At 49.0% G+C, this 26479-nt stretch overlaps 10 protein-coding genes across 10 annotated transcripts; 3 read left to right on the forward strand and 7 right to left on the reverse strand.

Moving 5' to 3' along the window:
• Positions 1 to 7: 7 nt before the first annotated feature.
• On the reverse strand, positions 8 to 1187 carry EJ05DRAFT_474877 (3-oxo-5-alpha-steroid 4-dehydrogenase). Its single transcript, XM_033743689.1, has 2 exons — positions 1058 to 1187; positions 8 to 971 (listed from the first exon to the last, which is right to left on the reverse strand). Exons 1-2 carry the CDS (start codon positions 1136 to 1138, stop codon positions 189 to 191), a joined length of 864 nt encoding a protein of 287 aa, XP_033602273.1. The 5' UTR covers positions 1139 to 1187; the 3' UTR covers positions 8 to 188.
• A 545-nt stretch (positions 1188 to 1732) lies between these two features.
• Positions 1733 to 3111, reverse strand: EJ05DRAFT_311112 (tethering factor for nuclear proteasome STS1). The gene is made up of 2 exons (XM_033740686.1): positions 2799 to 3111; positions 1733 to 2729 (listed from the first exon to the last, which is right to left on the reverse strand). Exons 1-2 carry the CDS (start codon positions 2872 to 2874, stop codon positions 1849 to 1851), a joined length of 957 nt encoding a protein of 318 aa, XP_033602274.1. The 5' UTR covers positions 2875 to 3111; the 3' UTR covers positions 1733 to 1848.
• A 141-nt stretch (positions 3112 to 3252) lies between these two features.
• EJ05DRAFT_531258 (antiviral helicase) lies at positions 3253 to 6895 on the reverse strand. The gene is made up of 3 exons (XM_033749014.1): positions 6100 to 6895; positions 3731 to 6048; positions 3253 to 3673 (listed from the first exon to the last, which is right to left on the reverse strand). The coding sequence occupies exons 1-3, from the start codon at positions 6775 to 6777 to the stop codon at positions 3493 to 3495; spliced, it is 3177 nt and encodes a 1058-aa protein (XP_033602275.1). The 5' UTR covers positions 6778 to 6895; the 3' UTR covers positions 3253 to 3492.
• Positions 6896 to 6964: 69 nt separating this feature from the next.
• Positions 6965 to 7789, forward strand: EJ05DRAFT_311243 (uncharacterized protein). Its single transcript, XM_033740689.1, has 5 exons — positions 6965 to 7074; positions 7140 to 7323; positions 7376 to 7408; positions 7463 to 7484; positions 7636 to 7789. The coding sequence occupies exons 2-5, from the start codon at positions 7140 to 7142 to the stop codon at positions 7697 to 7699; spliced, it is 303 nt and encodes a 100-aa protein (XP_033602276.1). The 5' UTR covers positions 6965 to 7074; the 3' UTR covers positions 7700 to 7789.
• On the reverse strand, positions 7452 to 9968 carry EJ05DRAFT_311340 (uncharacterized protein). The gene has a single exon (XM_033740691.1). The coding sequence runs from the start codon at positions 9887 to 9889 to the stop codon at positions 7880 to 7882; it is 2010 nt and encodes a 669-aa protein (XP_033602277.1). The 5' UTR covers positions 9890 to 9968; the 3' UTR covers positions 7452 to 7879.
• Positions 9969 to 10048: 80 nt separating this feature from the next.
• Positions 10049 to 11809, reverse strand: EJ05DRAFT_492406 (galactose-binding like protein; the record flags this gene model as incomplete). The annotated part of the gene is made up of 3 exons (XM_033746031.1): positions 10049 to 11083; positions 11135 to 11583; positions 11638 to 11809. 3 exons carry the CDS (start codon positions 11807 to 11809, stop codon positions 10049 to 10051), a joined length of 1656 nt encoding a protein of 551 aa, XP_033602278.1.
• A 372-nt stretch (positions 11810 to 12181) lies between these two features.
• On the reverse strand, positions 12182 to 13850 carry EJ05DRAFT_311323 (uncharacterized protein). The gene is made up of 2 exons (XM_033740690.1): positions 13566 to 13850; positions 12182 to 13512 (listed from the first exon to the last, which is right to left on the reverse strand). The coding sequence occupies exons 1-2, from the start codon at positions 13696 to 13698 to the stop codon at positions 12512 to 12514; spliced, it is 1134 nt and encodes a 377-aa protein (XP_033602279.1). The 5' UTR covers positions 13699 to 13850; the 3' UTR covers positions 12182 to 12511.
• Positions 13851 to 14836: 986 nt separating this feature from the next.
• On the forward strand, positions 14837 to 20154 carry EJ05DRAFT_526509 (WD40 repeat-like protein; the record flags this gene model as incomplete). Its single annotated transcript, XM_033748872.1, has 3 exons — positions 14837 to 15610; positions 15662 to 15838; positions 15895 to 20154. The coding sequence occupies 3 exons, from the start codon at positions 14837 to 14839 to the stop codon at positions 19657 to 19659; spliced, it is 4716 nt and encodes a 1571-aa protein (XP_033602280.1). The 3' UTR covers positions 19660 to 20154.
• EJ05DRAFT_311221 (glycoside hydrolase) lies at positions 20115 to 22958 on the forward strand. Its single transcript, XM_033740688.1, has one exon. The coding sequence runs from the start codon at positions 20570 to 20572 to the stop codon at positions 22628 to 22630; it is 2061 nt and encodes a 686-aa protein (XP_033602281.1). The 5' UTR covers positions 20115 to 20569; the 3' UTR covers positions 22631 to 22958.
• Positions 22959 to 24044: 1086 nt separating this feature from the next.
• Positions 24045 to 24842, reverse strand: EJ05DRAFT_311533 (methyltransferase domain-containing protein). Its single transcript, XM_033740692.1, has one exon. The coding sequence runs from the start codon at positions 24742 to 24744 to the stop codon at positions 24091 to 24093; it is 654 nt and encodes a 217-aa protein (XP_033602282.1). The 5' UTR covers positions 24745 to 24842; the 3' UTR covers positions 24045 to 24090.
• Between the last annotated feature and the right edge of the window lie 1637 nt (positions 24843 to 26479).

Below are 26479 nucleotides of genomic sequence, written 5' to 3' on the forward strand. Positions count from 1 at the left end.
AGGCGTAGGTCCGTGCACATGATGTTGGCCATATCATTGGCCAGTGAGTACAAAGCTCCTTGTATTAGTACGCTTGTCGAGGCAATTGATAAAACTGTTGCTTGTATATCTGGCTTCAATCTTAGGTACAAAGGGTATCGAGACTTTCATGCGGAGAAATGTGTGCGAGAAAAAAACCGTGCTCACTCTCAAAGCACACCAGGAATGATCGCCTTCAAGCCAGCGATCTTGTCTTCTCCAAACTTTTTGATATACCATCTTCTGCCCTGTAGAGCTCTCGGTAGCATCGTCGTGATCTCGTTGACGAGGAATGCTCGCGCAGGAAAACATGCCCAGCCTCCTACGATCCAGAAACCGGTCCACTCCAACCATTCGCACAAGTAATGAGGATAAAGAATCCACTTGAAAAGCCCGTTCTTCGGGATCATGTACACTTTGTCCACGCTTTGGGGGTCTTTTCCATTTTCTTTGGCCTCACGCGCTTGTTTCCTGGCCGCGGCACGCCGGATCTCTCGCAGATCATCGTCATGGTACATGTTTGCAATGAGTCCAAAACCCCACATAATCATTCCTGGGTATATTCTGAATATGGCATCATCCCAGTGAGCGGTTGTGGTCGGACCGTGCCCAGCAAGCCACCCGCCAATGCAGGTTGCGTTGGCGAACTGGAAGCCTACAGCTGATGCCCATACGAAGAAATGGATAGGACTCATGCTTGGATTGAGAATGGGCGATAGAATCGCGCGGTAAATGTAATGTATGGTGAACATCCCAGCCATCGTCCAATTGCCCCATGGAAGCTCCGCCAGCCCGACTTCTTTAGGTAGTGTGTTCATGATGTATAGCAAGGTTATAAAGCCTGGCACCTCCATTGTGATCCATGCTATTTTCCCTGGAATGTTGAAGCGCGATGCGTAGCTTGTCTTCCCAGCTGGGTACCAGTCCTGGAGGACCCATTGAAAGGCAGTGACCTGGTTATAGCATGTTAGTGATAGCGCGGGTCGTAGTACATAGTCCATATGCAAATGTTACTCTCAATGTGGCATCATGAACGTACGATTGGGAAGTAGACCCAGACGTTGGAGACAAGCTCCCAATGCTCACGCGATGGCGGAAGCCAGCCCTGAATCAGAGGCATAGTGTGATGCGAGACAGTTCGCTTACAGCGCGTCAAGTAAGTAAGGTATTTGACAAGAATGCCAAGATGGTACCACAAAACGGAGATGAATCATCAATCCGACGCAGAACGTGGAAGTAGAATGAATCATGGGTGGTGCGGGAGCGCAGCCACGAGCAGGTCAAGTGGACACACCAAGTCCCAGGGTGGTGTTCGGCGATCGATCATGTGATACGACTTTCACGACGACTGATTCGGAGTGAAAACACACAGGATGGCCTGAATAGTTCAGACTTATGCCCAAGAGACGTGTGAGTGGCTTTAGTGATATTAGAAGAACGATTATCATGACGTTCATGAAGGGCTGCACGGTTCATAACATAACGTATCTTGCTTCAATCATAGATCCATCTGTGCTCTACCAGTCCATCATCCCGATCAGGCACTCCTTCTCTCCTCCTATTGCCATGCTTCTCCTAAAAATCCATCACTCTATGTAAGTAAGGCGTCGACGCTGCCGAATGCTGAATCAGTTGAAAGACAAGGAATGGTATGATCCGTAGAGCATGTGTATGAAAATGACGACAATGAAGCGACCCCAGGTATGATGGTGCGAATACGCCAATGAAAGTGGAATAAAATGCCCCCGATGATGTGAACGCAATGATAATGCAAGCAGAAACAGGTATCATAACGAGGTCGTTGCGGGACAAAAATGCTCAAAACCTAGTCTACCATAGACCAACACGTACTTGAGACTGGATTCCGTATGTTCCGCTGAGAAGTTGTTGCCGGATGCTGCTTGGGTCGTTCGCGTTGGCAGACGTTGATGCTGATCCGGAATTCATGTCACCTCCGATCCATCCGAGACTCGTTCTTAATGCATCAACAGCATCCTGCATTCGACCATGAGACTGCTGGTTGTGTTTGTTAAGTTTCTGGTCCCATCCACCATATTGTAGTTGTATTCCTCCTGCACGTTTCGCCGCCTCCTGGATGACGGCCGCCCAGGCCTTCGCCATCTCTTCGTAAGCTTCTTGTTTGTGACGATTGTTTTGAAAGTTGTCCCACTCAGGAAGGCGATGAATGACCTCAGTAGCACCGTCGAGGAATGTGAGAGAAGTTGCAGCTTGTGTCTCGTTCGGAGGCAAGAAGTGTGGAGTGTAGTCCTTTAAAGCATCAAGTAGGTTGACTAGTGCTTGTCGAACTCGATTGTATGAGTAGTCTGAGCTGTTGCGCCCACCAAATGGAAAGGAGGTTTGCAGGGATGCTTCGTACTGTCCCAGTACTCCCAAAGCAGAGCCTACGCTTGGTCGGGGGGCTGCCGCCACGACATCTGCTCCTATCTGAGGGTTCCGATCACATATGACTTGGAGTATGTTTCGCATCTCTTCTGCCGTCAGAGTCTCAAGCAGACGTGGTAGCGAGAGTGGTCTTCCGGCAAGGTTTGTTCGCATGCGTTTTGTTATACGATTTGATGATGCAGCTGGGAATGGGCGGGAGCTCATAGAAGGGGAGGTCGATGGTGATGCTGACATACGTTCATCGCTTTCGGCGCTTGCATCATCTTCTGCTTTCCGTTTACGATTCATGTTGGGCGAGTTCGAGAAGACTGGATGAAGAACGTCAGAATTGAATGCAGGCACACGCAAGAATGCTAGGTATGGCTCTGGTAACCTACATGAGCGGGAAGGCGAAAGGCGGTTTTGGGGAAGAAGGTGGGGAGCGACGCCGACCTGTGAGAGAACGCTGTTCATGGCGAACTGGTGACAAGCACCTTTTCAGAAAAGTATCGTTGGGCTGTCTATCGTTGGGCCAGTTATAGAACTGCTGCTGGAGGAGAAGGTGAGGTGCAAGTGAGGGTCGTGGGAAGATGGTGGTTGAAGGTGGAGGAGGGCGGAAGAGCGATGTTTGGGTGATGTTGTGTTGTTCGGCTGTCCGAGAGCGCCCGTGTCAGTGCCACTCAGGTGCTAGAGTGGAATCCATGCTTCCATCGGATCACACAGTCCAACCAATCATCTTAACTAAAACAGCCATCCCGACAGCCACGAGCCACTTTGACACCACACACTCGGCACACCCACTGCGTTAATATCATGGTTGTATGCAACGTTGTCATTCTAACAGAAGATTTAGGACAATATGGGACAGTATGGGACGGTACAATCCCATCACCCGGGACTTCAGATTGCGAGAAAATATAGGGGTGCGCTTGTGGCAGTGCAGGGCATTTCCAGCTCCCAGGCGACCACACTCACAGACCTCCTACGCGCCTAGACTCTACAGTATGAATTGCTAGCCAAAGTAACAAGTTCCGACGTTCCAACAAGAAATGTAATGGTATGAGCCATCGGAGCATCGCCTTTAAAATGCTTCTACAAGTACAATGAAGATGCTGCAACTAGATCTCTGCTTATCTTTTCGAGCGCCTGTTCGAATTTCTTCTCCAAATCGGGACTTCCCATAACCTTGGCTGCCTGCGCCATTTGACGAAGTAACTCTTCAAGCCTTCTGAAGAGACGTATAAGACTGCCCTCGTACACATCCGTCATTTTACTACGCACATTATGTTAGCATGCGCCATGTGCCCTCATGACCATGGTTCAGACTTACCATATCTGAGCGAAGGTTGCCCCCTTGGTCCACGCAAAGACTACCTCCATCAACTCGGGCTTGAACGTCTTTACATATTCATCCTCATTTAGAGTCAATTTGCTTTCCTGTGATATCTTTGCAATAGTTTTGGCCTGCGCCTGAATTTCCATAAATGGCTTTGCGAGCTCGGGACGCAGATTTATCTCAGTCTTGCTTCTCTCCTCAAAGATGAAACAGCTAAGACAAGCAGCGCATTGCTCGGCGGTCAACTCGTTGAAGAAGCGGTTGAACATCAGTTCGCTCAGTAGCAGTTCATCCCCGGTGCTGATCTCGCAGGCGACACGGGCTTTGAGCTGGCAGACGTCAGACTCGTTGATAAATCCTATGCGTCTCAAGACCCGTTTCCGACACTTGAGCTCATCAAGTTGCATGACCGATAGTGCCTTCGTTATCTCGACCTTGGTTTCCTTGATCTTTTTGGACAGCTCTACCTTCGACGCGTACTGTTCGTACAGCTCTGGCAAACGCGGCGACTCGTGTAGTGGATTCGAGAGGAGTCGGGATTCTAGAACCTCGATCTTTCGAAGAAGCTTCTTGAAAGAGTCATCCGTGATGCCCATGTTTTCTATAGGGTCTAGTATAGCGATTCCGTCGGGGAACCGCTTCTTGACTTCTTCCAAAGCCTTCCGAACCTGATTTCTTTGCTCGATGGATCTGAGTTCTTGTGGTAAGAATATTCGCAAATGTCCAATTGAGTCGATACAAGACAGAAGGACAGGGACAACCTCCATCTTTCCCTTTTGCCCGGCGTCTGGAGGTCTTACCCCTGGAGGGAGATCGTCAACAACCGCTGTCGAGAAGTTCGCATCGCTTGCGACTTGAAGCAAGACGTCAATGATATAGGTCTGTTGTGGTTTGAGGGAAGTCAATGTTTCGCCTTTCGCGGGCTTTCTCTCCATGAAATTGACCACTGCGCCCCATCCAAAGTCGTAGTCTTTGTATTTCACCCTTACAAGGCGCCCAGCTTGAAGAAACTGAAGACAATAATTCGGATGCGTGATCACATCGCGCATGTCTTGCGTGTAGATGTCCAGTTGCTGCCGTAAGTCGTAGTAATCACGAACAGTGTTTTCGTCTGGGATATCCATACTAGCCTTTTCACTTTCCAGCCGATGAAGAGATTTTTCCAATCCAGAAACACTGGCTGTATTTTGGAATTGGTAGAAACAGCGCTCCAGCATGAATTCTGGGGATATGCCCTCTACCCGCATTAGGTTCAATATCATGTTGTAACCCAGGTAGAAGGCTGAGTTGAGTTTATCTTGTTCGCCCCGTACGACTTCTTTTGCAACAGCAGGATCCATCTGAGAATCAATCATCATAATTACAATACCTCGTTCGTCAAGGCCTCTTCGTCCGGCACGTCCGGACATTTGAATGAACTCGGATGGAGTCACCCACCGCTCTGACACACCGTCAAATTTACGAACCTTGGTGAAGACCACTGTCTTAGCAGGCATGTTGAGGCCGATGGAAAAAGTCTCTGTAGCAAAGAGCACTTTTATAAGTCCTTCCTGGAAGAGAATCTCGATAGTCTCTTTGAGAATTGGTAGCAACCCAGAATGATGAACTCCTATACCACGGCGAAGGAGCGGAAGAATATGTTGAATCTGTGGTAATTTACGGTCATCTTCTGACAGTGCCTCTATGGCGCTGTCGAAAACCTTACCAACCATAGCCTTTTCAGATTCGTCATTGAACGCCAGACCGCTCATCGAGATCGCGTAATTTTCGCAATCGCGTTTGCTGAAGCTAAAGACAATAACAGGATTGAAATTCTTCATCATAATCATCTTAACAATCTTGTATATATCAGAGGGTCCTTGCTGCTGGCCGCCTTTATTGAGCTTCTTGTCTTTGCCTTTGCCTTTGCGTTTGGCCATAGCATCCGCAGGATTGTCTCCTTGTTTCTCAGCGATGGAGGACATGGCTTTTTGGAAATTCTCGTCCCTGAATGTACCCTTCTCGTCGACTACGAGATGTATGCCATCGGCACCGGCTGGGAAAAGGTAATGCTGAAGTGGGGTAGGCCTGAAATCCGTATATACTACGTGGCATGGTTGATTGTGCGTCTTTGTAATCCATTCTGCGAATTGCATAGCATTGGGAATGGTGGCAGAGAGGAACACATAGTGAACTTTGTCGGGTAGCAGTATGATGGTTTCTTCCCACACGACACCGCGCGACTTGTCTCGCAGGTAGTGTACTTCGTCGAATACCACCCATGCGACTTCGCGCATAATCTCGGATCCACGGTACAGCATCGAGCGCAGAATCTATGTATCTTAGCATCTTGCATATAATTTTATATGATTCTCTTCTCGTACCTCTGTTGTCATAACTAGACATGTTGCCGTTGGATTGATTGTGACATCGCCCGTCATAAGTCCAACGTCGCCAAATTCAGCCATAAACTCGCGATACTTCTGGTTGCTCAAGGCTTTGATAGGACTTGTATAGATGACTCTTTGGTTATTCTTTAAACATTGTGCGATCGCATACTCTGCCACAACAGTTTTTCCAGCACTAGTATGCGCTGACACTAGGACGCTCTCATTACGTTCAATGGATGCAATCGAGACTTGTTGAAAGGGGTCCAAGGTGAATGGCCAGGTTCTTGCTGGCGTCTCGGGAGCTTTATGTTCGGAAATGGGTACGTAGTCGTAATCTGGGGGTAGGGCGACCTGATGGCGAACCTGATGCGACAATGTTACTGCACCAGATTCCTGCTGTCCTTGAAGACCAGCATGTGCCTCAACCTCTCGTAATTGCTCAGTTTCGAAAGTGTCTGTGACCAGTGGCTCGGCTTCTGTGTCTCTTCGTTGTCGCTTTGGACTTGTAGATTCTGCAGCCTCGCTCTGTTCAATCTGATTTGCCTTCTTCACGCTCGCTCCATTTAGAGCCGTCGAGTCATTGTTCGCTTTCCGCTTCTTGCTTTCTTTCTGTTTCGAACTTGTTGGTGCTTTAGAATTGCCGTCGAAAACATTGAAGAGCTCGTCGTCCATTGCTGCGTTATAAATAAGTTGGTAGTACTAGGCTGAAAAGGCCTACAAAGAATTGACAGCTGTGCAGAGTAGCTGCAGGGGTCTATGTCGCTGCTCAAGATTCCGTTGGCCTATTTTGAAAGTGAAGCCCGTCCATTTTGCGCCAGACAATATCTGAGCTCGGACCATAACTCAACTTCGCCCGCGGTTTTGCCGGATCACCTCTACTCGCATTCATCTATCTGGGTGGTAGAGCTCTTCAACGTCAGGTTCCATCTCTACTCTACAATTGATCACAGACGCGCACTCAACTTCACAGTATGCCACAATTACACTCCTGACATCTCGATATGTCGCCTACTCGATGAGACTGACACAAGTAGATGCTGTCCCGCGCTGCCTTCCGCCCCTCCGCAAACGCATATGCGAACATGATTGCTCGTCGGAACTTCTCAACCACTCGCGCCCAGTTCTCGAGCCCGTACCATTACCCTGAGGGGCCTCGCAGCAACATTCCATTTAACCCACTGACCCGATTTTTCGCCCTCCGATTCTGGAGCTTTTGTTGTACGTAGCAGTACCCCCTTGTACGAACGAGGACTGGCTAATGAGGATTCAGTCGTCGGATTCTTCACACCATTTGCTATAGCTGGTAAGCTACCCGTGATCCTCACCTCGCGTTGCAGTAGACTTACCTTTTTCTTAGTTTGGCAGACGAAGAAGAATAAGTAGGCGGATCATGACTGAAGAACCTGGGGAATCCCGAGCTTGGCGCGGAACATAACAGATCCAGTGTGTTCATTATCGTGTACAGAAAGACCACATTATCAATATACCTCCCATTTGTTGTATGTGGCTTGGCTCATACGGATGTGACAGAACAGGGCTCATGCCACAGTCCCAAGGCCAATACCTTCCGGCTTACTGCACTCTCGAACTCTAGGAGAACGCTTAGGGACTAAGTAATGGTATTGACAGTTACCATGCTACCCTGCGCTAGGACGGCTTTCGCCACTTGCAGTAGTTGTGTCTTAGGTGGTAGCAACCTTTGTGCCCTGGATATTTTCGGATGAGCTAATTGTGGAAGAGTGCCGATCATTTATTATGAGAAGACTGAATGCGACTAGATCAAATTGAAGGTTTCGAAGCTGGGCATCCCTACCATTAGTTCACCATCCATTGCTCCGTATACATATGCTTCCCCTAGAAGCTCATATGTTCCGTCCAGCTTTGGTCGCAGGGTAAATGGAACTATAGCCCCTTTGAAGATACAGATCACATCTCCGTCTTTAGCATCTGCTGGTGCTAGACCCACGTCTTCAGTGTCTGAAAGAAACGGTCGCCTGGAGAAGAGATCACCGAGCGTAATTTGAAAGTTGGTAAAGTCTGCGATACCAACATACTCACCGATAGCCAACCGGTTATGAACTGCGTTCCTCGCGAGTCGATATCCATTAAGCATGACACTGCTATCTAAAGTGCCTGCTCTTCTGCGAACCGATCCCACTCGTTCCTGGTCGAAGCACAAGGTACGGACGACTGCATCTTCGTACTTGTCTGGCTGCACCTTTTTGCTTTTCGCACAGAACTCTTCAACATCCTTCAGTAGGAATTGAAATTCGTCCCAGTCAAATTTCCAATTCTCCATCTTCGGCTTCCATGTCGACCCAGTCTCTTTGATCACGCAGATTTTCAGTCCCTCTAAGCCGAGAACGTGACACCCGTCACTTCGCCGTTCGTACGATACTACAGATGCCTGTGTATCACCGCATGCACGGAAAAATCCGTCCAATATACACTCACCACATGGGTCCATGATATGACCACTCCAGTCAGGGACCCAGCTTGGCAGACTCAACTTCCGACCCTGTTTCTGTGCCAGTGCGAGTATATCTGTGTCTCGATGCATAAGAAGCTTCAGAGCTGTATCGATGTAGACGTCCTCGATGGAAGACCCATAATCAACCTTCAAGTCCAATTCAATAGCATCTTCGGCCAGGCCCAGCAGTCCATAAACCCGATCTCTTGGATTCGTCGCCCCAAGATCAGCCTTTGGTGACGACCTTGCGTGCGTTCGAACCAAGACTTGGATGAGTCGCAGTGGTGGAACTTCCGAATTAATTCGGTTCTGATATCTTCTATACATCCCCATCATTATTCCCGGACGGGCGTCTGGAACCGTGTTTAAAAGTTTTTGAAGTTTCATCAGTAGCTGAGGATCCTTCATCAGCTTCTCGACATCGAAACTTGCCGTAATTGACCATAGATACGCGGTACCAAATAGGTGCGCACCAATCAAGCGCTCAACTGGGATATTTCTTGTACCACAGATGAATACGGCTTTTCTTGCGAGGCAGAGCTCCTGTACAGTCCATGTTCGGAACCACCACCAGCGACTATACAACGTCTTGATTGCCTCAATGGGATACCTTTCATACCCAAGCGAATCCTGCATCTCACGAATTGCAGCACGAATCTCTACATGCTGCTCTGATCCCCCAGTGGAAGTCATGAGCTCCATCAGATCGGCCTCTTTGTACGACAATACTCCCAAGCGTACAGCCAGTGCGCCTGTATCATTCATGAAGTCGATCGCTTCATCAGTATACTGGTCACCAGGCCCGAGCCAAATTCTCACATTCTCAGCACCTGCGTAAATACGCCTCATAAGCGGGAGCTGTCCACTTTTTTCTTCGTCATCACTCTGGTTAATACACAGTGCATCAACCCAAATCAAGATTTCTGATTGCGAGTCCGAGTTTGCCCGTAAGTGTCGCAAGAATGCTTCGAGGTTGCCGGTCACAATCATGGCACTACCGGACAGAATGATGGTCGCAGGCGGTAGACGTGGACACTCTAGGGCTTCAGATACGGTCATCTGTGGAGTTCGGAAGGGGTTGTCCCAAGTGTACGATACAGCACCATATTGAGGCCGGTTTGGGAGGTCGAGACATGCTGTGATAAGTTTGCACGTCACAAAATCGAGCATGCACGAGGGATCGTATGGTTTGATGCATAACAAACGAATCTCCTGTTTGGACGAGTCTATCGGAATGGCAGTGTAATCGGTCATGCTTAGATTTGGCGGAATGATACGAAATGTGTGTCCTGGAACGCAAGTTTGTATATACATGTGTCGCGCTCCTTCTGAAGGCTGACCTCCAATCAATGGCTAGCCACCTCTCGTATTCATGCACCTTTTCAGACCTCGTGCATATGGTGGCGTTCTAGCGTTGAGCTCTAGACCGACATGTCTTCGGGCGCATCCCTGACAATAACCATTGGGCAACCTCTATACCCATTCTAGAATTATACTGTCCCATAAGAATCCGCGCCAAAGCGTGTATCTATCAATCCTGAAGCTGAGTTTGTTCTCTCCATCATGCAGCAGCGCAACAGCAATCTCATACTGAAACAGATGCCATTCTCCAGACGTCGTCCCCGAGCGATACAAAGTTGGATCTGAGGTAATGTTCTCCTTGCCAAGGACACCAAGGATCATATCGTCATTGAGCAGTATTGTCATTCCAGCACTCTGGGAGTATCCGGCTAACGATAATGTGAGCAGTGCAGTCCGCACAGACACACGATCTGCTGGTTTGATGGCAAAGACTACATCCCAAGTACCAAGATTTGATTGTGCATAGTACCAGTCCTTGCTGTTGGATTTTCCTACAGTGTATGTTAGGTTCGCAGGGCTGAGAGCTGCAAGGCCATGTTGGTACGGTGCACCACCATTCTTGAAGCCAATCGCTTTCTTGTCAAAATCACCAATCTGAAATATGGACGTATGAGTAGATGGAATCACCCAGTTGAGATCGCCCAAAGCTGTCTCTTCCTTGGATGATATCACAATGTCCGAACGCGTGAAGTTGGTGTACACTCCTCCAAGGACATCACCATTGGACCAGGCGAGTAGACCATAGGTACCAGTGCGAATATTGGGGATTGAGAAGTATCCCAGGTCGTCTGCGTATGTACTGTAATAGTAATTTGACCCCTGAGCGAGTGGCCGAACACTAGTGTCTGTATCGCCGAGAAACACTGCCGCGCCAGATGCAGGGCGATCATCGGAGAGTCTCAGAGAGCCTGTTAGCGAGCCTCGAGACTGATACGACGTGTCATTGAGCCAATGATATGGCCACTTTGAGAGTTCTTCTTTCTGTTGTCGTGCTGCGTCTGTAATTGAGCCGTTGTTCAGATACCAGAGCCATGGACCCCAGATCTTGCCTTTGGGCTGAGCTGTGGTCACACCGATCTGGAAATGAGATGTGTCCTGAACGACGTTCAGTTGTACTGTATCGCCAGTACTTGACTCCCGATGTACCTTTGTTTTTCAAGTCAGTGAACGGCTATCAGGCTGTGTTCGCGTACTCACCGTGAGTGTTTGGCTGAGATGATTCCCACTAAAGTAGTCGGTAGAAGGATGAATGTACCACGACCCAGTCTCATGACCATACACTCCATTGAAATCACGTTCTCTCACATAGTTTGACCAGTCATACTTTGTAATGAACGAGCCATTCGCCAATTGCCAAGTTTCGTCTTGGACTTTTGTGGCATTGGCGTACATGGAGAAATCGGGCAGTGGTTCATCTTTGAGGTATGTCCTGCCGCTGGTGAACCGAATAGGATCTAAACGAAACAAGGTTCGGAAGATACTTATGTCAGGAAGAGCATGGTTGACAAAATATTGGTAGGAACCGGCGAGTCCATCGAAAATAACCCAGTGTAGCTCTCCTTCCGCTGCGAGGAAGCTGATGTCAATGTATTCGTCGGTTTGGGTGACTATTGATGCACTTTGCCACTGTAGGTTGTTCTCACCGTCTGGGACTATGTTAGACTACTGCTTATACATAATCACGAACAGGAGTTTCAGACCATATCCTGCATAGTGTCCTACTGCAGCTCCAATAGCATCAGATCCATCGTAATGAAGTTTTGTTGCATATATCGGTCCTTGAGTGATATTCCACAGACCATTGCCAAAGATCCACGACCCATTGCCTACATGTTCCAGAAAAGGCGTAGCCACAACGAGATCCTGTATCATTAAAGCCAGGATAAGTCCTAGGTTACACATGGTATTCGTCATCGCGATTCGTGAGGATTGAGTCCTGCCTAAAGCTGTGATGAACCAGTTTTCGTTGATACTTTTATACACAGCACTGAGCGACACGTATCATATGGTAGCATTGGCCAGGCGTGCTAGTCAATCGAATGGCGTTATCCTATCCCTGTGCAGTCACTTTGATTGCATCATTAAGGTTAATCAATTCCATCCTAGTATCGGCACATCTGACACCGGAAGAGGGACTTTGGCTCCCAAATACAAAGAACAAGACAGTTCGTCATCTAGTTATTTCTTCGATCGGAATTTGTGCCGCGCAGACTAGTTGGGAGTAATAGGACTGCCAACATAAGAGCGAAAAGCGACAATCGACTGGTCGTGAAACCAGGCTAGCCTAGTCTGGACTAGTTTTATCGGACAGCTAGGGGTAAGGTGTTCTTCATCATCATACAAACTCGCAGATCCATCTAGATTATTTCGTTACTAGGAATCTTCTATGTTAATTACGGCCGCCTCGTTCCCGAAGAACAAGGTGCGCGTATTCAGCATTGGCATTGAAGTCCATAGATGATGCACTTCCAACAGAGACCCGTTTTCTCCTGGCACATTGTACTCATTTTATTCTTCATGAATCAGCTATAGCGGCTCTTACTCCTGATCTTTCTCGTTGTCATCGAATTCCTGCTAATGGCCGGCAGTAGCGTCCAAGTGAATCAACATAGTCCTAGAAAGCTCGTCGATTTCCGTCTTCAAATCGTCTGGACAGAACATCTTACACAGAGTCGTCATATCATCATATACAGCCTGACGCTGGCTTGAGCCAGGAATGTATATCGTATTGCCGATGTTGAAGGTAAGCGAGTAGAGCAGATTCCGCGCATCCCAATCTTCTTCTGGTTCAGAAACTGGGAAGTGTCTCTTGTATGCCTCGATGTAGGCTTTCTTGCTCAACCGATGCCGTTGGGCTCGCCAATTGCCAGTGTCATATTCATTGTGACCGTAGAAAGAGCAAACATCAAAGACAAAGGCTTCTCCTGTGCGCTTGTCCATGGCGGTGTTACCATCCCAGCAATCGCCATGGATCAGACACGGCTTGAGAAACCTGCCTTCGGCCTGTAGTGGCAACAGCAGACGGGGCACAACCTTCTCGAGTGTCAATTTGCAGACAGTATTGAACTCTGGCCACAGGAGTATTGGTTTAGCCAGCTCCATAACGTGTCCTAGATGCCGACTGTAAAGAGCACACCACGAGTCGTCCCATTGATCAACCGCTTGTGCTATGCGAGCATGACAAGTCGAGAAATGGAAGCCAAATTTGCCTGTCGGAGAGATAGAGCGCTGGTGCATGTCTGCTAGGCTAGCGGCGAGCTTATCGGGCTCGGCTGGTTGTTCTCCAATGTCACGAAACTCGGCAAGGATAAAGTATGTCTCTGGATCTTCGGTTCTATACCTTCCCCAGGCGTACGGTTCGGGCACGAAGCCGGGCGAGAGCGCATATATGGCTTTCAAGGATTCGAATTCGCCTTCGCACATATGTCGGCCAGTCTGTCCCACAGTGACGGCTTTCAAGAAGTACTGCTCTGTAGATCCATCGGGAAGCTCAACAACGATTTTTGAAGTCTTTCCCCAATGCGAAACGCCATAATTGTACGCATGCAGAACTTTCGTGTTTGGGACAGGGAACACTGGCAATCGCAGTCAACCATATTGTGTTGGATGATCCTGCCGGTATACATACCAGCAATAACACTGTCGTCCACTTTGCAGCTACCGTTTGCTACTGGAGTCAGAACCGGCTCAACGGACGTTGTCTTGGGCTTCGTTTGTGGCTCGCCAATGGCAATGTTTGGTATTGTCACTTGAGTCAGCATATTTGCATGAATCTGTGGATACTATCTGATTATGTTCTATGGCGGATCACCTCTACTACCCATCTTTTAATATGAGTTTAGGGATTGAGATGGGACTGCTGACGATTGGTGGTAAGTAGATCCTAGAGGGGTGGGCCACCCCTCCCGCCCGAGAGTGTACAAGGCATAACTTTCGTCTTCATACATCACGCACCCTAGATGAGGCTACGTTCTTGGGAAGGCTTTTTGATGAAGATCTAATAGGCCAACCAAGGCGGTATCTGCCCATCGGTTCGAGAGATATTGCATTCGGGCCGACCGCTAATTATGGATACATCAGTGTCGTTTTTCTCGGTACAGCAGTCGAACGGCTGCAGCAGCTAAAAACCCGCCGTATCAAAGAACACCACACGAGACTCATTGTCGTCCCAGTCTACAAGGAATTGTGGATGACTTCTGCATTAATTCGACGCTTTTCTGCACAGGCATACTAGCGTCTATACGCTGATTCGAGGCTCGGGAGCAGTTGCTGCAAGCTGTGCCGCACTAACCGGCTCGCGCCCACGAAGCGCTTTCATTCTACCAATTGCCGCTCTGTCACAGTTCTATGAGACAATATGCATGAAGGATTCATCTCGCCGAGTTGTTTGTAAGGCCGAGAATGGCTCATATCACCAGTTGCCCCTCACTTGATGCAGAGTGGGCAATCCGCAGAGCCTCATAGATTTATGTCGCCACACGTGATCAGATTCAGCGTCCATTGAAAGCCATTATGCGCCTTCGCTGGCTCCCAAATTATAGCACGGTTGCTGTCTTCGTAATGAGTCTACTATCTTCTCAATTGCATAGTCCCACCTTGTCTACACCTTTCATTTCGGTTCTTAGCTCCGTACTTCTTTGAGTCACCCTCCGAGGCTTCCACGTGGTGTGAACCGTGTGTTTTGTTATTTCTATCAATGAAACATGCGGGCTAGCTCAGTCGGTACCTCAGCACAAGAACTCCATGGTCAGCCGCTTCATTCATTTGATGAAATAGCTGACTGTCTCTTTAGCTCCGGAGGCTAATTTCACGACCCCGAGGCGGAGTCACTGGAGCTCTTGATGAGGACGGTAAACACACCAGTTCCCCGATCATACTTCGGGAGCGAATTCTGATTCCATGATAGCACAGAATACTCGCGGTCTGGGGGAAGATCAAACACGACCGATACGTGCAGACAGTGTTACAACAGCAAACTCCGTGTTTTCTGGAAGGTTGTCTGCACCAACGACATCGAAATCAGGAGACAACCTTGGACTGGATCTAGTGGTCGACAATCCAAATCCTGCGGGCGACCTAGTATTCGTTCATGGCCTTGGAGGCACCGCAAAAAGGACCTGGTCTTACAATCGTGACGTCGCTAACTTCTGGCCGTCATGGCTGGCCTTAGAAGACTATCTTAATGACTATCGTGTTTTCACATTTGGCTACAATGCAGACTTTCGGGGTGGTAGCATCAACTTGAATATCATAGACTTTGCCAAAGATCTTCTTCTACAGTTGCTTACCTTCTCGAGCCATCTTACCGGACGTACAAATGACAGCGGTAAACGAAATTTGATCTTCGTTGCACATTCCATGGGTGGTCTTGTCGTAAAGAAAGCAATCATTCTGGGCAAGCATGATCCGCTATATGCAAAGCTGATTGCAAGAGTTCACGGCATCGTCTTCCTTGGTACACCCCACCGAGGATCTTCGTTTGCGAACGTGCTTAATAACATTTTGGCTTCTTCAATCATGGGGCCACCACCAAAAGCGTATATTGCAGATCTAGATGTTCAATCGACCACACTGCAAGATATAAACGAGCAATTCCGCACGAGCTGTGGTGCAATAGTCCTGGCTTCATTCTACGAGACCTTGAAAACAAACTTCAAGGTCACGAAACAAATGGTACAGCCTGTCCCGTCACGTGATTGTCTATGTTTCGCTGACAGTGAACAGATTGTGGAGAAAGAATCTAGCATTTTGGGATATCCTCAAGAGGTCTCAGCCGCTCTACACGCTGATCATCATGGAGTCTGCAAATTTGCAAATCGAAATGATAGCAATTACATAAAAGTCAAGAATGTGCTTCGGATGTGGGCGCAAACAATCTTGCCTCCCAGTAAGTCTTACGTTGTGTGCTTTTCTCACCTGTAATCACTAATGATCGAAAAGCCCGAGAACTAGCGCAGTCTCTAAGTCATATCGAAGATGCAAAGGACTCCCAGGAAACACTTGAGACCGTTCTTGGTATTCATCAACCACCTGAAGAGGGCTTTGAAAGTGCACGCAGTAAAACAACGAAAGGCAGTTGCGACTGGATCTTCAATAATAGCCACTTCTTAGAGTGGAGCACAGATATGACCGGGAACAACATCACTAGAGCATTCTGGCTGACAGGGCCACCAGCAACAGGCAAAACAATTCTAGCCGCCGCAGTGATTGACCACTTCCGGATCCAAAGCTATCCTTGCTTCTTTCATTTCTTTACGGCTGGTCATCAGTCCAAACGAAGCTCTTCTTATTGTCTCCGGTCCATCGCTCTCCAAGTCGCTCAGGAGAATGAAGCATTTCGGAATAGGCTTATTAGCCTTCACGAACGTACAGGAATTCTATTCAATTCGCAAACCAATGACTTTACGGCGGTTTGGGAGAAGCTCTTTACGGGCATACTATTCAAGATAGAGTTTGCAACACCTTTGGTCTTTGTCCTTGATGCCATTAATGAAGCAGATTCTTCAGCTTTACTAATAAGATCCTTGCTGGACTGTAGGCCCGCAAGCCCGATACTTTTGTTTCTCACAAGTAGACCTATGAAGATTCCTTCCGCTACGGCAGCTTATGGAGTACCTATCATTCATTATCCCTTATCAGACAACGACACGGAGCTAGATATCCGAAAATACGTTCACTGGAAAATACAAGATTTCCTTCCTGATGATGACGAGATAAGAAGAAATGTGTCAGATATTGTTGTTGCCAGCGCATCAGGTTCATTTCTCTATGTGAAGCTCGTTCTGGACATGCTTCAAGATAACTGGCATACACAGGAAGATATCCGAAAGATCTTCACTGCAGTACCAAAGGGAATGGAAGAGCTTTATCTTGAAATGTTGAAATCTGTCAATTCCCAAAGTCCACACCTGAAGGCTATGGCCACCCGTATCATCACATGGGTCGTCTGTTCTTCCAGACCATTGGGAATCGATGAGCTACAGACAGCCTTAGAACCAGATTTCTCAGGCTTCACTAAGCTGGAAGACTCCATAGTTCAACTATGTGGAAATCTGGTATCTGTCGATCACGGAAGGATCTCTATTGTTCACGCAACCGCACGGCAGTTCCTACTCAAGCCTCAGGGAGGAAATCCAGCGTTTGTGTCCGCGAAGGATGGTCATGAATTAATTGCAATAAGAGCGTTGAAGTATCTTTGTGATGAAAAATGGCACCGCATTTACCAAAAGGTAGATGGGTATGGTGCTTACCATAAGCACGAGAGGAAGGAGAATCGACTTCTAATTGCTGAGAAGGGAAACCCTTTCTTGGGCTACGCCACGTGTCACTGGGCGTACCACGTCTCTAAAGCTCCGGCTAGCTCTGTTCTACTGATTAAAGTCATTCGAACCTTCTTGGATGCATATAGTCTCTCTTGGATCGAAGGGATTGCGTTGTCTCAAAATTTACGATACCTGACCCGTGCGGCTCAGCAGCTCAAAAGATTCGCAAAGCAGGTGTCGAAGCGATCTGAAAGATTACGATCAGAATCTCCATTGAATCTCTTTTCTAAGGCCGAGGATGACGCTGGCTATATAAAAGCCTGGGCAACAGATCTAATCCGCGTGGCTGCAAAGTTTGGCTTAAACATGGTTCAGTCTCCTTCAAGTATACATCGACTGGTCCCTCCATTCTGCCCAACAGGCTCAATGATCCGGACTACCTTTGATCGGCATACTTCTGGTTCAGTCTCAGTAGCGGGTCTGGTTTTGCAAGAATGGGACGATAATCTAGCGAGCGTCTCTGTATCAGAGGAAGACACTGCATCGAGAATTTTGGCAACCGACACCCACTTTATCACGCTCATAAGCACGACAGGTACAGCATTGATCTGGAGAGCCGAAACCTGTGAACTGGAAAGACGCATCGACCATGGCGAGTACGTGCGACTCATGGCCATTAACAAGTCAGGGACTCTTCTCGTTACGGCCGGGCTATATTGTTATCGCATATGGGACATAACTACTGGCGAAGAAGTCTTCTCTATACCAAAATCAACTTATGCATTACATGTTACGATCTGTTTCGGGCATTCCGATACTCAGGTCATGGTGGGCTACGATGACTGTTCTGTCCGAACATACGATGCAGAGAAACAAGTTGAAACATCATGTTTCATCCCAGAGAAAGGGCTAGCAGAAGATGCAGCGCCTCAGATCATGCAGATAAGTCCCGATCTAACCAAAGTCGCTATGGCCTGCAGAGGTCAGCCGCCAGTCATCTGGGACATGACAGTCGGAGGTACGCGCCCGTTGAGCTGCCGCATCACGAACACAAACGATTCTTTCTGTCATCCCGAGAAGATGATTTGGCAAGCAGATGGAGGCTCCCTTCTCGTAATGTCGTATCACACGAAGATTACCCAATGGCACATATATGAACAATATAAAGTCGAGTACGATCATATTAATGCTAGAGAGATGGCCTTGAGTAAAGAAGGCGACTTTCTACTCACGAGTGATTATGCTGGTACCATAAGCGTCTGGCTATATCCAAGGCTGAATTTACTGTACCAGCTTCAGAATGAACATGAAATCATCCGGGACATAGCGTTCAGCCCCGATGCGCAACGAATTTATGATCTTCGTAGCTCTGTTTGCAACGTCTGGGAGCCAGAGGTTCTTGTTCGTGCAGAACAGCATGATATGGAGGACCGCTCTAGTGTCGGAGAAAGCTCTACTTCAACAGAACCTGTCTTGAACCAGCGATATCATCAACAGAACATGGTGACTGCCATAGCTTGCTCCTCCTCTGATGACTACTTGTGCTGTGGTCAAGAAGATGGCTCGGTCATCATCATGGACACACATAGTGGGGCCAAGGTCCGGAAGGTCTACAGACATAACTCATCTAGCTCCATCGAGTTGGTAGCATGGTCGAGCTCTGGTAGATATATGGTTTCCGCAGACGACTCTGGTCGAGTTATCAGCAAGAGGCTCGAAACGAAAGAGGCTGGTAAATGGGGAGTCTTTGGAGGCGTGGACTTCCGCTCACCTGAGCCAGTGCAGCAATTTCTCATCAACGAGGATCGAAAGCTTCTCCTGGTATCGAGTCGGAGTAGGGTAGCCATTTGGGACCTTAAAACTAAGAATGAATTTTGCACGCGTCGCTGGGACGATATACCTGGCCACAAATGGGTACTAGAGTCGAAGCCATCAGCCAGACTCCTTCGCATTGCAGCTGACGGTGTCACGGCTTATGATTGGGGGAGCCTTCATGAGCTGCCTGCTGACACGGCAGTGGTACCTAGTATCAGTCAGATGGAAGCTGTAGGGCAAGATGCACACGTTACATGGGCAGAACTCGTACCCAGTCTCAACGCTGTGCTCTATTTCGTTTCTACGACTGTCAGCGGGATAACCAAGGAATCTCTCTTACTCGCAACACTGTCGAAAGGACCATCACGCAGTGGTCATACCATCCCTGATGACTCTGTGATCATGACTCACAAGCGGCGCATTGTTGGTGTTTTCAAGGAACACTTCACATATATAGATCAAGATTGCTGGTTGTGCACCTGGCGCATCGGAAGCAAAACATCAGAGGTCATTAGGCACTTCTTCATGCCTAAAGAATGGTTGAGTTGGACTGCGTTGAACAATGTGACTCTCACGCAACACGGCACATTTCTGTGCCCGAAGCTGAGCGAAGTTGCGATAGTCAGGAACGGGCTGAATCTCTGAGTTGTTCATCCGGAAACCGTCAGGGTTTTTGCTCAAGGGTTCGTCGCAAACCAGTCGCACCAAATTTAAAAAGTAAATAAGAAAGGGATCATGTGTGTCACGTGCATCCAACAGAGGCTATCAACATCGAACAAGGCAAAGTATCATGACCCTGTCGCCAAATCTCCTTTTTACCGCTGGAGCAACGAAACGAGATTGCGAGGCAGCGGCACAAGCAAACATTCCACGACACGAGCATTCGAGAGGTAACACAAAACAATTGCTCTCAATACATTGTCGATAGCCGTCGGGGCAGAAAATGGTAGATATTCGGAATAAAGAGATGGATGGAAGAATGCGATAGGTCTATGGGTGAGAATTTTGATTCAATGATATCAGAGAGCACGAAGCCACGCAATTTTTGCTACGTAGACGCCCCACGACTGGCGGGGGCTTCAGGGCACTTTACAGGGATGATGCCCCCCGGATAGGGACTGTACCCACCCCGGATAGCGCCCTACCACTTAGAATTGGGCGCCCGAATAGCTACCAGGCCAGTGAGGCGCGGGTGGCTTATCGCGCGCGAGTAATTAGGGGGGAACCGTGGCGGGAATGCACCTTTGATATATGTACAACAAACAATACCCCCTGTCCTGCCCCTGGGCTGCCAAGTCACCACAAAGAAATGCGTTCACTAATACTGCTTGCAGTTTGTTTGACGCAAGGAATCGTGAAAAACGTTTTGTGACTGGCAGTCCCTGTATGCGTGCACTTGTTTCATATCCTTTTTCGTCACCATGCCCGATATCATCAGGCAAGTCAGCGCCTCGCATCAGCATAATATATCTGAGGCTGCTGGCCTTCAGTCACTTACTCTGGCTCATCCATCCCAGAAACCTAGACGTGCCAGACGTCGATCATTGTTGGCGCAATGATCACTGCTCGGATCATAGCTGCGGCATGCCTTGTCTCCCTCACTGTCGCCGCTAACATTCACTCGCCCAGCTTTCGGTTCGCCCATCGAGATACATCAACAAACCGGACCTCTGATACGGACTCACTGAAGACATGGTGGCATGACAATGGCGAGGTCAACACCAAGACTGTGGTTCTTGACTCGAACGTCCGTCAATCTCATCTGTACTCGGTACAAGTGAGCACTGCTGACGCTGACGACTACTACGACTCCTTCGTATATGAGTCTATCCCTCGCAGCGGGAAAGGCCAGATCTGTTATCCGGGAAACTACGAAGACATATGTCCAGAATATGACGGCATCTCAATCGAGGCCGAGGTTGGCATCACCATGGGCTGGACTCAATTTCTCTACGGGAGCGACGTCAAGGTCAAGGTTACACGCAAAGACGGCTCACCCATCAACTCTACAGACGAGGTGACCATAAGACCGAGTAACCGAGCCTACGAGCTCACCACCGATGACGGATCTGTCTACGTTACTGTGCCGTATACCCCTGAAACGAATGGTGTTCGCTTTTCAATCGAGTTTGCCGACGATGTGTGGGAATACCGCAAAGGAGATACTGGCTACGACTATGTTCAGAACCTGCTATCTTCTGCATTGGCATTCGTCTCGACCTTCACGTCATCAAATCCGATCGTTGGCAGAGAGCCTCGCAACTCCCTCCTCATTTTCGCTAGCCCCTTTCCTACCGATGACCTGATACCAGCAGACAGTGATGACGTCTACAACGCAACACCAGGATGGGTCAACGGTCTTGAGTCCATCGAACACAAGGTTGTATCCTTCGGTCCTGGCGTGTACTATTTCAACGGTGATGGATACGCTAATCTTTCCCACACCGTCGAATGGGTATACTTCGCCCCTGGATCATACGTCAAAGGCGCCATCCAATACAACGCGCCAGACGTTGCGCTCAAAGCCACTGGCTTCGGTGTCCTCTCCGGCGAACAATACGTCTACCAAGCAAACCCAGCCTCCAACTGGTCCAACAACAAATCCGATGCAACCTCCATCAAAATGTGGCGTGGCAACGGTATCACCGCAGGCCAGTCATGGCTCCTCCACGGCATCACAACCGCCAACCCACCCTTCAACGCAATGGACTTCTACGACGCAACCGAATCCTTCACCGTCGAAGTCGCAGACTACAAGCAAGTCGGCGGCTTCTACTCCCAGACCGACGGCCTGCAAATGTACCCCGGCAGCTACCTCCACGACATCTTCTACCATACCGGCGACGACACCCTCAAGGTCTACCACTCCAACGTCCGCGCCACTGGCATCGTCGCCTGGAAAACAAACAACGCCCCCTTGATCCAGCTCGGCTGGTACCCGCGCACAGTCTCAAATGTCACTCTCGCTCACATCGCCGTCATCCACTCCCGCTACTCCTCCTCCCTCGCCTACGCGCCACGCGCCCTCATAGGCTCCTCATCCGCTTACTCCGACCTCCACGCCACTGACACCGCAAACACATCCTGTTCCCTCGCAAACATCACAATCTCCGACCTGCGCGCCGAGGGCATCAGCCCAGCCTTGCTCGGCCTCAACATGCTTGCAAACCTCGACTCCTTCCTTGTCGACGGCGTCTTTATCGAAGAATTGCCCCCGCCCGTCACGTATTTGGATGTTGCGAACGTTACCGGCTTCACGGACGCAGAGGGTGAGAAGGTTGCCCTGGGCGCGGACTCGGCGGATACGGGCGGTATGGGCTTGACGATAAGGGCGTTCAAGGTCGGGAATGAGAGCGTGAGCTTTGCGAAGGGGAATTGGGATTTGGATGGGCTGGGGAGGGTGAATGTGGATGAGAGTTATTGGGGGAAGTGGACGATTCTGGATGCTGATGAGGATGATGATGGGTCTGACGATGGCGATGGAGATACTGGCGATGGTGATGGCGATGCGGACGACGATGAGAGTCTGGCATGCAGAGGGCTCAAGAATCCACGCATGATGCTAGGTCCACCGGCTGCACTTGCGGTTGGCGTTGGGTACTTGGCTACGAACTAGGGATTTTACAAAAAAATGGATGATTATGATGACTATGATGATGACGATGATTGGGATTATCAGATTATGGTGGGACGTTGAAGTGCTCTTTCTATTCTACATAGCGAGGTATTTTGGGATAGAAGACTGTTTGCTACTTGTTGTTGTCATTGAGATTGTTGTCAATGTTATCGTCGTTGGTGTTGCGAGGACTAGACGAGATATCGACACCGAATTCATCTGCGCGTGCACGTATTGATGATTAGTATGCATGGGACCTCCATAGCGAAATCATCGAAGTATGCTGGACTTGTTGTAACGCTAAATTATATTACATAAATAACACCCCTAACTGTGGTAGTCGTCATCTACCCCTTCTTATCTTCCTTCATCCTATTCCCCGTCCTTTTCCTGTTACTTTTCTTCCTCGTCCCTCGTGGCTCATATCACGACTCAAGACCGCCCAACAAGCAACACGTATACAAGCCCCACAATCCCAGCATTCCCACCCAAACACCACTTACGCCATCCATCTATGATGTATCCCAACATCTCGCTCTTCGAGCATCCCCACAGTGCCGACGAATAGGTATCCTGGCTAGTCTAAGATACCAAGCTGGGTGTCGGTATGTCCTATCCTATTCTCATACTTAAACTTAGGTTGCGGTAACGAATGGTGTTTTTGATGTGTTGATCCCATAGGTGAGTTTGGTGGCATAGGGGGGTGGGAAGAGAGATGAAGGTGTGGGTTGCGGGTTGGGCGGTAGGTGGTGGTGTTTGTACTGATAGGTAGGTGTGTATATGGATGTGTGCGTATGTGGTCTCGTGGTTATCGTTTTGATGATAGAATTGAGTCTCGACCAAATCTACAGGTGGAGCTTATGTATACTGTGGAAGGTCTTGATTGCGTGCTGGTGGAATACATGGACAGCATGGGAGTTGGTAATATTTGACGACTCTATGTCTCCCTTCTGATCATATCTATACGGGATAAGCATATGCTGCCAGCTGATATGGCCGCGGAAAGTCATCCAAGTCTATCTAGAAGGTACAATCCCGAGAGCTAGATGTTCGCAAGGTCCTTGTAGCTTGACCTAATGACTGTTCTCACGATATGGACGGATGCCTCCTGAAGCAGACATACAGTGGCATCGCATAATCATATCGTTGCGGTCACTAGCGATGCCAGAGAAAAGGATACTCTTACTCAAGTCAGTTTAAAGGAGTGCTAGTAAAAATCTAATTCAGCGTAAGACAAGCAGCTAAACGTACGGTGACGATCACTACGGATGTAAGACCAATATTTATCTATTGCGTGAGGGGGTGAAATACTTTAATCTAATGTCATTCAATGTGATACATTTTTCTATCTTAGTGACACGTATATAAAAGGAACAACTCATGTCCACCGACTCAGCAAAGAACATCTCAGAGCTCTTCGTGACACCCCATGGTATACGAACACAACCACGAAGCAGCCACTACTTCTTCCGCACAACAAGCAAGACCGCCTTGACACCCTGCGCCTTGCGATAGTCAATCTTCTCCGTACTAACAACCTCAACCCTACCCTCCCTCTCCAGCCCCCGCACAACCCTCTCATACCCACCACTAACCCAGATATCATCCAGCACACTCGCAACAAACAACCCGCCGCCGCTCTTCAACACACGCACAAACTCCGCCATCGCCGGATCCGGCCCGACATGGCCGTGCGTGAACGTGCCCGTGCACGTCACAACGTCATACGTCTCGCTCTTGATGGCCAGCGGCCCGCTGAGATCTGCAACGTCGAGGTTGCGGAACTTGCCCGTCTTGCGCGCGATGTTGAGCATGCCTTGGCTCAGGTCGATGCCGTCGATGAGGCGGGCGCCGAGGCCGGCGAGGGCGACGCCCGTGAGGCCGGTGCCGGTGCCGGCGTCGAGGATGGTGGCGGAGGCGAGGGTGTCGGCGGAGGAGGCGGCGAGGACGGCCTGGGCGCAGAGCAGCGGGGCGACGTAGTTCTGGGTTTCAGAGTTAACATCGGCGTCGTAGTCGGACGCCCATTTGTCGTAGATGGAGCGGCAGTCGTCGACGTTGTTCATGGCGTATACTTGGTCTAGGAAGGCCATGCCTGTTTTGGTGGTCACGGCCATGGCTGCGGTTGGTGGGTGTTGCGTTTGGGCTTGATGGTGATTGGTGCTATGGCTTGTTTTGGTGCTGTGGCAGGTATCCCTGGACGCGAGGACGAGGCGTGTTTGTTGGTGCTATGGACTTTTGTTGCTTTGTGGCGGATGGCGTTGTTGAATTCCGTTCGGCTTTGGTGCTGTGGGCTCAAGTGTTCACACTTTTTTTAAACCTTTGGGCAAGTCACGCAATGGACAGTATAAACAGCAAGCTGATTGTTGGAGTTTTGTACCGATGAGTGGTTGTTTAATTGGAGATTTTTGTACGAATAGAACAAAGTTTGAGAATTTAGGTATCCAATTGGACAAGTGTCGATGATAGGAGAATGCTTCGGAGGAAAAGGGGTGAAGTGCTGGAGTCGACGACATTGCCTAGAATGGTCGTGTTTATATAGACCCCTAAGCAGTCCCTCCCTGGTTGTTGAGTGAATTGATCGAAGCCGACGCCGGTAACAACGAAACATCAAAAAGGAGGGGTAGCGGGGCACCAGAAATTGCGCGATAGCAAGGTAAAGCATCGGACAGCCAATGCATTATCTGCAATGGTGGAGCGTAAGAAGCTGTCGTCTGCTAGGATCGATGGCTTGTGATAGTTGTAATTCGTGCGATGCCTTGATGCCTGCTTCGGTTAGTCACTACCATTTGCACCATCAGCAGGCGAGCGGGTTCATGGGCTGACATCTGCACTCTACTGGCTTTTGAGACAGAATCGCCCGCGTTGGCGTTGCACTCTGATGTCATTCGAGCGATTTATCGAGACCTGATCGTCTCCGTGTGCTGCCGTTCATGGGCTGTGTTGTTTTCGTATCCGGGAATGAGAGAGGCTCTTGGCGTGGGTATAAACACAACATCTGGAGTAGATTCCGGGTGATGGACAGCCTTGTCCAACCCCAGCAGCATTTCATCCGGACGACAGCCCTTGGATCCTAGTGCTGAGAGACTGCAAAAATCTGTAGTGTAAGCGTGACGCAAGTGGAGAATAACTGCAAAGCTTCCCTCATGTGGATATCACTTTCTCCTTACACATGCAGACGTGACAGTAGTATGCCGGTGGACAAATCACCCAACGTCATAACTAACTCCACCCAAATTGTTATTGGCCTGCTCCTGTGATGCTTCCAGACGGTGCATCGGGATCAGACGTGGGTATAGTTCGGCGGGCCGCTCGCGCATTAGGTAGAGTATTTCATGACATGGCTAGTTGTGTCACATTCGGTCTGTCATGCCTGGCTAGTTCGCCGCAAAGGCTTCTTGGATGTTATGGACATGATGGAGAGTCGTGTAGACATTCTCGTTGACCCCAGGTGGAAATGATCAGCCTAGGCTTGTAGATTACCTGGATCCATGCGTCTGACCCCAAGGCGCTCGTAACCGAAGGCGTGAAACGCACGCATGAGCAGCATTGGCCCGGTCCTGAAGACTTGAATAGCGTCCAGAATGTCTATGTATGCTCGTAATTAACTATGGCATCACTGTCATGCAGTGGGGTCTGCGATGGTGACCATCACATTTGAAAATCCCATAGTTGTCCGCAGATTCCTGGTAGAGATGCCACTTCGATATTCCGAGGAGTATGCCTTGCAAGCTCTCGCTTCTTCTAGTGCATATGCTCCTTCCATTCTTTATGAATATTATGCGGCTTGGATTTGGCGACTTTTGGCCATGGATCTATCAACCAGGATTATTCCACTCTCTCCAAGGTGAG

This window comes from Pseudovirgaria hyperparasitica, assembly GCF_010093815.1.
Source record: "Pseudovirgaria hyperparasitica strain CBS 121739 unplaced genomic scaffold EJ05scaffold_5, whole genome shotgun sequence".
Taxonomy (NCBI): Eukaryota; Fungi; Ascomycota; class Dothideomycetes; order Acrospermales; family Acrospermaceae; genus Pseudovirgaria; species Pseudovirgaria hyperparasitica.